Source organism: Mirounga leonina, unplaced genomic scaffold, assembly GCF_011800145.1.
Source record: "Mirounga leonina isolate KUSES-001 unplaced genomic scaffold, KU_Mleo_1.0 Mir_176, whole genome shotgun sequence".
NCBI classification, from domain to species: Eukaryota; Metazoa; Chordata; class Mammalia; order Carnivora; family Phocidae; genus Mirounga; species Mirounga leonina.
Window position 1 is genome coordinate 11,636,127 of NW_023270454.1, and position 11,262 is coordinate 11,647,388.

The following is an 11,262-nucleotide window of genomic DNA, read 5'->3' on the forward strand; positions in this document are numbered from 1 at the left end:
GGGGTAGTAAGGAAGTGCTGCTGGAAAAATGCTACCCCACAGACAGCTGGAAGTTTGGGTGTGGGTATGTCTGGCTCATTGCTTCCACCATAGTGGTGAGAGCAGTGATGGTTGGTGTGTGGAATCTTAGGGCAACCTTGATCTTGAAGCATCAGAGCTGCTGAGTAGAGTCAGGAATGCAATGGAGCAACCAGGAACATTATAGCTTTAAGCCATAGGGAGAGTTTTGAGGGGTCTGCTGTTCCATGGATCTAGCTGGATTCTTGACTCCTCATTGGACTGCAACCTACAACCACTACAAACAGTGAATACTTCCAGCTTGATTCTTATAATTGGGAGGTGGTATAGATTGACAGTAAAGACACTGGATCAAGACTGGGTTCAAACCCACTACTAACCTACACTTACTGATTGTGTGACCTTGGAAAAGTTCCTTCATCTGCAAAATTGGAGGAAAAAAAGGTTTTGTGGTGAGGATGTAGTGATTTGATATACGTGAACCACTTAAAACTGTGACTGGCACAGAGTAGGCTCTGGTGATTGAGCTCAGCATACATCATCTCCTTGGGCCTATGGCCATGTGTTCATCAACTGACTTTAAATTTGAAATAGGAATTGGTGATTGGGGTTGGGAGGGCAGAAAAAAGAATAGGAGATACATTTTGCTGCAGTGCCCCTTCACAAAATACCTCTGGAATTTTGCCAGTAAGTTGGTGAGAATCTGCTCCTCATTTGCTACCCATGGCTTGTCAATGATCTTTACACACAGAGAGGGGATTTTGTCCTTTTAGCCATTCATATATCCTTTTAATTGGACCCATGAGGTAAGGGTCATGGCTCATTGACCTGAGGGAGGATATTTTTCTTCATTTTTGTGCAACAAGACAATATGTTGTGACAGAATGCTACCCATCTCCATCCCACTCTGCAACCGAAGAAGCACCTGCCTTTAAGTGCAGTGCAAGTACGAATTTCTACTCCATCATTTCCAAACATTCCATTCCCTGAAGGAAAAAAAAAACATGGAAAAGAAAAATCAGGCTTTACAGGGCTTGGAGAAATCCTAGACCTGCCCTCTCTTCCTGGTGGGTGGCTTATTATTTTGTGATTGACCTTCTGCATCCTGTCCTCTCACCTCATATCCTATTTCAGTGAGGGCCGCCACGTCTAAGGCTAATCAGAGGAAGTTAAGGGAAATAGGAATTTGAATAGCTGAACGGTGATGTGTGTGTCATGAAATTGGCTCCTCTCTCTCAAACTTGGGTAGACCTTCAGGATGTGGCAACAGGTGAGTAGGGCAAGGGCTGAAGACCACCAACTCACATTCCATCCCTAGCCTGCTGGCCCATCTGCTATTGGGTGTCCCCCTGCTGGTCTTATGCCCATAAAGGATTTTAAGTGCCTGTGTCCTCGGAAGACCCCTACTTTCATGATCAGACCTGTACCCGCCATCTTACCTGAAGGCAGTGAGATCAACAGGAGGAAGAGTAATCCAGAGAGAGAGCACCTCATTGCTTGAGAGGGTATAGACCTGGAACTTCCTGGGGGTGGCTGCCTGGGAGCTTCCTTTATAGAGCTGGACAAGGTTGGGTGGGGCTGGACACTGGCCTCATTCTACTTGGAAGGGCACCCAGGGGAGACAGTCTTCTTCAGGGTTAGAGGAAGAAGAGTCCCTGGTCCTGTCTGTGCTACTTTCTTTTTTACAAATCATGGGAAAAGAAGGAACTCAGTCAAGGCTGAACAGGTGCAGAGACCAGGCCCAAATATTTATCCTATAACTTCATGTGTATGATAGAAAAATGCAGGAAATGTCTACTTTCTATTTTGTTTCTCCTTTCCTTCAGAGTTCCCTGAGAACACAGGAGACCAGACAAGTGATATTAAAAACCCAGGCTTAATTTAAGACCAGAAAGGATGTGAACAAGAACTTGTTGTGTTTCAAGAAACAAAGGGTCTCAAGGTGTCAACTGTTGGTCTGCCCAAGAGTTAGGTAGGGGCTCAGACATAGCAGAGAAGGGGTAGCCTTCTCTTTGGGCAGCAGATTTTTTTACCTGGCTAGAGGCAGATGGTGGAGGGCTCTGCCAACCAGAAAAATTCACTGAGGGTCTTCATTTCCCAAATGACTAGTATGAAATGTTGCCTAGTATTTGGGAACTTTGAGGGTCCTGGTAAAGGTACTCTTCTTGGAATGGGTGGGTTGGAACTCTCTTCTGTTCTCTCACAGGAAGAGCCAGATCAGTGTGGTGTTCAAGGTTGGATGCCCAGTGTTCAGAGTAGAGCAGGACACCACTTCCCTGGAGCTATAGGGACACAGCTCTGGGGAAGGGTCATTAGGTCTGTCTTCCCTGAAGTGGTGGGTGGAGGACCAAAAGTTGAGAAGACACTTACTTTGGTTATCTTCTTGTCCTTTGAGGCAGGCTTGTACTCAAATAGCCCACAGCCGTAGGATTCTGAGTCTGTAAATTGACAGTAGAGCATAATTTTATTGGTTATGCTCCATTTTGCAGTCACATACCGTTGGATAAATTATTTAGCATCTCTGAGCTTCAGCTTCCTCTTCTCAAAAAGTGCATTGTAAAAGGTTTTCTGAGGATGACAAATTACAAATCCATTACACTCATTCTGGTAGAAATTAGGTTATTCACTTCCTTCTCTTCCTTCTCCCCCTCCACCACCACCACCACCACCACCACCACCACCACCTTCTCCTCCTTCTTTTTTCCCTCCTCCTCTTCATTCATTATTAAATTCCACCATTATGGCTGTGTTTCTTTCTTTTTTTGCAGCATTCTCTCTCCAAGAGATCTATTGGTGAATGCAAAAAATAGCCAGGCGAGTTTTATTCTGGGTTCCAACAATGTGTGTTGTTGAGAGCACCACTGTGGATTGGCATGGGGGTGGGGAAGAGGAGGGGTGCTAGTGGACTGGAAGTAAGTAGTTCAATACTGGATCAAGGCTGAGGGTTCCCTTGCATGACTCCATGGAAGACTCCCAGGAGACTCTGCATGGGGCATACAATTCCTGCCACAGAATGCAGGCCGTAGCCTGACCATCTGCTGCCAAGACATAGCGCAGACTCAGTGGTACCTTCTCGTTCTTTTAGAGATGGAGGACATGAGGCTTGAATGGGTGAATGGGCTTGCACAAAGGAAAGAAGCAAGGTGTGAATTGTGCTGGCATAAAATATTCAGCTCTTTTGATTCTCAGTTCAGAACTCTTTCCTTCTCCATATATTTTAAGTTGATCAGTCGTGCCCTTGAGAATATGGAAAGAATGGACCTAGCATCTTCCAAATACTTCTGAACCCCTCCTATACCTATTTCTGGAAAAGCAAATCTACAATGCATTTGGAGATTAGCATGTGCGCAGGATGGACACTTTCCTTTCTACCTGTGTGTATCCTGGTTAAATCACCATCCCAACCTCCGGGCAGGAGCTTTTCCTAACTGTGCTGAGTGTTCCCACCTCCTGCCTGAGGTCTTGTTGGGGAAAAAGTGCCAGGGAAACACAAACAGCTTTATTATCTCCCATTTAATGTTGCTCTGTTGGTGCTTTCTTCTTTTTTTCATTTCATAGAATTTTTGTGCTCTCCGTATCATATCTGCTTTCAAGAAAACAACAACAACAACAACACAATGACTACACATTCTATGCTACATTAATAAATTAACCTGTTGAAGGAGCAAGCCCCTTTCCCAGATGCCTCATTCGACTAGTCACACAGTTCCTGAGTGCAATGACTTCACTGCTTTTTTCCCTCTATGTGCAGGTTTATGTTCACTCATGGCTTTTATTTTTAAACTTTAAAAATAAATCACTGTTAAATGATGAAATTTAATGCACATAAAGGAAAATAAGCAAATCGTGTACATAGCTTAGTGACGGAACATATAGCAAACACCGTGTAACCACCACGTAGATCAAGAAAACAGACCTTTTCCAGCATCACGGAAGGTCCCAGGGAACCCTTAAGTGACCACAGCCTACCACCTCCCCCACAAGGCAACCGCTGCTCTGACCTGGATAATCATCACTTTCATGCTTTGCTTTATGATTTTCCCTTCAGTATGCATCGCTAAATAGAGTGTTACTTTTTTTTTTAAGATTTTATCTATTCATTAGAGAGAGACGGGGAGAGAGAGAGAGTGCAGAAATTGGGGGAGGGGTAAGCAGACTCCCTGCTGAACAGGGAGCCCGATGTGGGACTCGATTTCAGGACCCCGAGATCATGACTTGAGCCAAGGCAGAGTCTTAACCAACTGAGCCACCCAGGCGCCCCAAAGAGGGTGGTTTAATTTGCTTCTTTTTGACCTATATATAAGTGGCAGCACAAAAGTATTATTTGTGGCTGGCTTCCTTCTTTATTATGTTTTTAAGATTTGTCTGTGTGCAGCATTGGTTTTTACCTCAGTATATTGACTACTTAATAGATTTATGACTGCTGAAAAGTATTTGAGTTGTTTCCATGTGTTTTAAAGAGTGCTGCTGTGGACATTCTTGTTACTTATATCCTGTGCACACAGGCTTGCTTTTTGGAGGAGAGATACCTTGGAGTGAAATTGCTAAGGCACAGGGCATGCATAACATCAATTTGTCCTACATGTCAAATTGTTTAGTAAAGTGTTTTTTACTAATTTGTATATCCATCAGCTATGTATAAGGATTTTGGTTATTCCACATCCTTAGCACTACTTGGTATTGTCAGACCTTTACATTTTATTTTATTTTATTTTTTTTTAGACCTTTACATTTTAGACAACTTGATGGTTATCTAGTGGTCCCTCATGGCGGATTAATTTAATTTAATTTCCCTGATCACAACTAAGATGGGGTATCTTTTTATATGTTTATTGGTTATTTGGATTTTCTCTTTTGATAAGAGTCTAGTTAAGTCATTTGTCCATTTTTTTTCCTTATTGGTTTGTCCATTAAGAATAATTTATACTGTGAATATTCTTGCTATTCTGATTTTGTAATAATCAAGGCAGGCTAAACATTCACTATATTAAGACCATGCATGTGTCCTCAGACCTAGTTCTTTTCCTAGGTCTGGTTTTATAAATGCTGGTGATAAATTGAATCTGATTTATATGATGCATCTTATATGGGAAATGTCTGTGACTCTAGGTATTTGCTCATCCTCAAGAAATGATGGCACAGCTAATGTAATAACTTTTGAAGATAACCATTGCTAATTTGCTGATTAACAGCTGCCATTGAATGAATTGTAAAACGATTGTGTTTTATTTTCACGGACTAAAAGTTACAAGAATAACTTGTAAATTATGTGGTGGTTCAAGATGACAGCCCAGAAAGACCCTGAACTCACTTCCTCTGTAGACACACCAAATCTTATAGAATAATTCCTGCTGAAAAAGAATTGAAAACTAGCTGAACAGCTTTCTCCACAAGGGATAAAAGGACCCCATCTAGATTGGGTAGGAGAGGCAGAGACACGGTCTCACCAAAACCCTATCCCTGGCTCTGTGACACACAATAGGGAGGGACCTCACTCCTGAAGCCTCTCCCTGAAGAGTGAGGGATTTGTGCCCCACACTGGGCACTCCAACCGTTGAGACCTGCACCAAAGAGACCATGAAAACCAATGGGGTTTATATCCAGGGAGCCTGAGGGGCTAGTGCATGGACTCATTTGTCCCAGGAACCAGTGCGAAGGCAGCAGATTAAGAGGGGACTGGATTTTATGTGATGGTGATCCAGTTGGTCATATTAAAGAGTGCTGGAGGGGCAGGGGTTTGCTGAGATTTTTCTTGGGATGGAGGTGCTGGAGTGTGCCTTTTTTTGCTCTCATCCTCTACCTTGCTAGTGGAGGTGGGCATGTGAAGATACAACCTCCCTAAAGCCAAGGGCATGGCCCACCCTCCGTGTTCATTCATTCAGTTGTAGGTTCTTTTCCTTCATTGCTTGTTTATTTCAGTCTTCTCTCCTTTTTTTTCCCCCTGATGAGTCTGGCTAAAGCCTCATCAATTTTGTTTATCTTTTCAAAGAACCAGTTCTTAGTTTCCTTGATTTTTTCTATTCTTGTTGTATGTTTCTTTCTTTCTTTTGTTTTGTTTTGTTTTTAGTTTCTATTTATTTCTGCTCTGATCTTTATTATTTCCTTCCTTCCACTAACTTTGGGCTTTGTTCTTTTTTTAAGTTCTTTTAGGTGTAAGGTTAGATTGTTTATTTGAGATTTTTCTTGTTTCTTGAGGTAAGCCTGTATTGCTATAAATTCCCTCTTAAAACTGCTTTTGCTGCATCTCAAAGATTTTGAACTGTTGTGTTTCCACTTTCATTTGTCTTCATGTATTTTTTGATTTCCTCTTGAATTTCTTTGTTGACTTCTGTTGTTTAGTAGCATGTTGTTTAGCCTTCATGTTTTTGTGTTTTTTTCCAGTTTTTTTCCCTTGTAGTTGATTTCTAGTTTACATTGTTGTGATTAGAAAAGATACCGGAGGGGCACCTGGCTGGCTCAGTTGGTAGAGCATGCAGCTCTTGATCTCAGGGTCATAAGTTCAAGCCCCATGTGTGGCGTAGAGTTTACTTAAAAAAAAAAAAAAAAGAAAGAAAAAATACTTAATATGATTTCAATCTTAAATCTATTGAGACTTGTTTTGCGGCCCAACATGTGACGTATCCTAGAGAATGTTCCATGTGCCCTTGAAAAGGATGTATTCTGAGGTTTTTGTATGGAACCTTCTCTATATATCTGTTAAGTCCATCTTGTCTAATGTGTTGTTCAAAACCACTGTTTCCTTACTGATTTTCTGTCTGGATAATCTATCCATTGGTGTAAATGGGGTGTTAAAGTCCCCTACTATTATTGTATTGCTTTCAAGTTCTCCCTTTATGTCTGCTAACATTTGCTTTATATATTTAGGTGCTGTTGTGTTGGGTGTATAGATATTTACAATTGTTTTATCCTCTTTGTTGGATTGATCCCTTTATCATTATGTAATGCTCTTTTTTGTCTCTTGTTAGAGTCTTTGTTTTAAAGTCTATTTTGTCTTATATAATTATTGTTACCCTAGATTTCTTTATGTTTCCATTTGCATGAAATATCTTTTTCCATTCCTTCACTTTTATTTATTTATTTTTATTAAAAAAATTTTTTTTAAAGATTTTTTTTTTTTTTTTAATTCATGAGAGACAGAGTGAGAGAGAAAGGCAAAGGGAGAAACAGGTTCCCAAGGAGCAGGGAGCCCAATGCGGGACTCGATCCCAGGACCCTGAGATCATGACCTGAGCCGAAGGCAGATGCTTAACCATCTGAGCCACCCAGGTGCCCAGCTATTCCTTCACTTTTAGTCTGTATGTGTCTTGAGATTTGAACTGAGTCTCTTGCAGGGAGCATGTATTGAGTCTTGTTTTTTTGTTTTACAACTATTCATCCACCCTATGTCTTTTGATTAGAGCATTTAGTTTATTTATGTTAAAAATAATTATTGATAGACATGCACTTATTGCCATTTTGTTGATTGTCTTCTGATTGTTTTTTTTCAAGAGAATATTAAATCATTTATTGATTACACATGATAATACACAAGCTTTAATCCCATCTATAATTTTATCTGATACCATAATTCAATTTAGATATATTGCATAGGATGTGCCAACAATCATATTAATAACCAAATAAACTCCAGGACTTTCCTTGGGTGACCCTTTTAATGGTGAACTCCAGGTCACAACACATTAACTGTAAGTTCAACTACACCAAGGTTTGTAGAGACAATGGCTTCTGTGCCCAAGCAGGTTGCAAATAAATTTCAAATGGAAACTGGCATCACCCTGAAGGAATTCTAACTTCACACTGTTGGGGTAGTATACCAAGATGGCTTCAGAGTAGACTAACTTTACACAGCACATTTAAAAAAAGACATTTATTCAGCGTCATGATCAGACTATTACATTTAGCAATCAACAGCATGAGTGCAAAAAAAAAAAAAAATCTACATTAAAACCCTTTGTTGGAATGCTTTACACTTTCCACAGAACAGAAACTGAAATAACCTGTTATACAATTAGTCACAAATACAGTCCTCGAGTTTTTTGCCCATACACATGAGTATTGTCTAAAACATGTCTTCTTTGTAGCAGCTAGGCCCTGCCACCACTGTGCTTGGCTGAGTTCACAAATCTGTTGTAACCTGTAGCTTCCCCGTCCCTCCTCTGGCTCTCCTCTCCTGCTAAGCTTTGTTTCCTGGCAGTGATTAAAACCTTCTGCCACTGCCGTAGCTCCTGTTGCTGCTGGAACCACCATAGCCACCTTGGTTTCGTGGTTTGGCAAAGTATTGGCCTCCACCACTGTAGGGGCCAGAGCTTCTGCCTCCAAAATTTTCTCCTTTCATGGGTCCAAAATTTGAGGATTGATTGTTGTAATTGCCCAAATCATTATAGCTTCCACCACCTCCAAAGTTGCTTCCATCATTACCAAATCCGTTATAGCCATCCCCACTGCCACCATGTCCACCACCACCTCGACTGCCACCAAAGCCACCTCGCCCACTGAAGTTCCCTCCACGACCAAAGTTGTAATTCCCACCAAAACCACCTCCACGACCACCACCAAAGTTTCCAGAACCACTTCGACCTCTTTGGCTGGATGAAGCACTAGCCATCTCTTGCTTAGATAAGGCTTTCCTTCACAGTTGTGGCCATTCACAATATGGTATTTTTGAATGACAATCTTGTCCACAGAGTCATGGTCATCAAATGTTACCAAAGCAAAACCTCTCTTTTTGCCACTGCCTCGATCAGTCATGATCTCGATCACTTCAATTTTCCCATACTGTTCAAAATAATCTCTTAGATGATGTTCTTCAGTGTCTTCTTTAATGCCACCAACAAAAATCTTTTTCACAGTTAAGTGGGCACCAGGTCTTTGAGAATCTTCTCTTGAGACAGCCCTCTTTGGTTCCACAACTTCCATCCACCTTGTGTGGCCTTGCGTTCATGGCTGCATCCACCTCCTCCACAGTGGCATACGTGACAAATCCAAAGCCTCTGGAGCGCTTGGTATTTGGATCTCTCATTACCACACAGTCCGTAAGTGTCCCCCATTGCTCAAAACAGCTCCTCAGACTCTCATTGGTTGTTTCAAAGCTCAAACCTCTGATGAAGAGCTTCCGCAGCTGTTCAGGCTCTTTGGGAGACTCTGACTTAGACATGACGGCGGTGGGAGGGGAGACTTTAATGATGCTTACTCGGCGGCGTCCATGGGCAGAAAGGAGTAATCTAACGAACGTATCTCTCTTCTGATTGTTTTTGTAGTTCTTCTCTGTTCCTTTATTCTTCTCTTGCTCTCTTCCCTTGTGATTTTTGACTTTTTGTTTTTGGTGTTATACTTCATTTTTTATGTATCTAATATGTTTTTGGTTTGTGGTTACCATGAGGTCCATATATAATATTCTATGTATGTAGAGATCAATACTGAGTTGATGGTCACTTAAGTTTGAACACGTTGTGAAAGCACTACATTTTTACTTCTTCTTCTTCCATGTTTTATGTATATTATATCATATTGTATATCCCCCAATGGCAGGAGTCTCTCTGGAGAGATACCAGAGGTGGTGCAGTGGGAGCCACTTTGGAGGGGAGCCTGTTGGGGTGAATGGGTTAGAGGGAGCAAGTGGTGCTAGCCAAGTAGATGGAAAGTGTCAGAACTGGCTCTTGCAGCTAGACTAAAGGAGGGTCAGAAAATTTAGACTCACCAGCACTTCTGTTCCCAGAGAAAGCTCCTGCAGATCCCTGCCCCTTTGGCACATATCCTGAAATTAGTCAATTTATTTCCTTCATATACACCCATGCCCTTTAAGAGATATTGCTTCAGTGCTAGGTATCAGGCAGGTAGAGATGGTTTCCTACAGTCCTTTGGCTCTCCCAGAGTTAGCCCCAAAGATTTTCAAAGGCAGATATTATGGGAGCTTGTCTTGCTAGTGCAGATCCCCAGGGCTGGGCCTGCCTCTGTGGGGCTTGATCCCCCCACTTCTTCATGCCTGTGATATCCACCCTGATTCTAGGTCACTGTGTGGGGGACTGGGTTCCCAATTACATCTCTGACCTTCCTACCCTCCTCCTCCTTCTTCTCCTTCTTCTTTTCTTCTCCTTCTTTTCTTCTTCTCTTTCTCCTTCTCCTTCTTCTTTTTCTTCTTCTTCTTCTAGATTTTATTTATTTATTTGACACAGGGGAGGTAGAGAGAGAGAGAGATTGAAAGTGCTCAAGCAAGGGGAACTGCAGGCAGAGGGGGAGGGAGAAGCAGGCTCCCCACCGAGCAGGGAGCCTGACACAGGGCTCGATCCCCGGATCCTGGGACCATGACCTGAGCCAAAGGCAGAGGCTTAACTGGCTGAGCCACCCAGGTTCCCCTTCTTCTTCTTCTCCTTCTTTTTCTTCTTCTTCTTCTCCTCCCCCTTCTTCTTCTTCTTAAAGATTTTTATTTATTTATTTGACAGAGAGAGAGAAAGCGCACAAACAGGGGGGAGAGGCAGAAAGAGAGAGGGAGAAGCAGGCTCTCTGCTGAGCAGGGAGCCCAACATGGGGCTCCATCCCAGTACCCTGAGATCATGATCTGAGCCTAAGGCAGAGGCTTAACCACTAAGCCACCCAGGTGCCCCCATACCCTCCCTGATGTGGCTTTCTCTCTATGTCTTTAGCTCTACCAGTCTTCAGGTTGTTTTCAGAGTAAGTTGCATTACATGTAGTTGTTGCCTTGGTGTGTCTGTGGGGGAAGGTGGGCTCAGGATCTTTTTACTTCATCATCCTTTTCTCCTTCCTCTTTCAGCAGTTTGAATATATTATCTCACTCTCTTCTGGCTTGCAAAGTTTTTGTGGAGAACTTTGGTGAGGGTCTTATGGGGGCTCCTTTATATGTGACAAGTCTCTTCTCCTGCTGCTTTCAAAATTCTCTCTTGTTGACTTTTGACAACATGATTATAATATATCTTGGTTGGACTTTAGACTCTTCCTTGTTGGTTTCCTTTAGGCTTCAATAATCTGGAAATTCATTTATTTTCCTCAGATTTGGGAAGTTTTAAGCCATTATTTCTTCAAATAAGCAATCTGCTTCTTTCTTTCCCTGTTCCTCTGAGACTCCAATAATGCTTATATTGTTTGGCTTTATGGTGTTCTATAATTCCTTTAATTTTCTTCCTTCCTTTCTCCCTCCTTCCCTTTCTCCCTCCCTCCCTATTTCCTTCTTTCTTTCTCTTTCCTTTCTTTCTTTCTTTCTTTCTTTCTTTCTTTCTTTCTTTCTTTCTT

General features: G+C 42.0%; 1 protein-coding gene, 1 non-coding gene and 1 pseudogene across 2 annotated transcripts; 1 reads left to right on the plus strand and 2 right to left on the minus strand.

Annotated features, from left to right (window-relative positions):
* Window positions 1-831: 831 nt before the first annotated feature.
* On the minus strand, window positions 832-1,512 carry DEFB136 (defensin beta 136). Its single transcript, XM_035023176.1, has 2 exons — window positions 1,458-1,512; window positions 832-1,004 (listed from the first exon to the last, which is right to left on the minus strand). Exons 1-2 carry the CDS (start codon window positions 1,510-1,512, stop codon window positions 832-834), a joined length of 228 nt encoding a protein of 75 aa, XP_034879067.1.
* A 3,432-nt stretch (window positions 1,513-4,944) lies between these two features.
* LOC118022579 lies at window positions 4,945-5,076 on the plus strand. Its single transcript, XR_004682512.1, has one exon. It is a non-coding gene; the product is annotated as a small nucleolar RNA SNORA72 (small nucleolar RNA).
* A 3,139-nt stretch (window positions 5,077-8,215) lies between these two features.
* On the minus strand, window positions 8,216-9,172 carry LOC118022393 (annotated as a pseudogene).
* Between the last annotated feature and the right edge of the window lie 2,090 nt (window positions 9,173-11,262).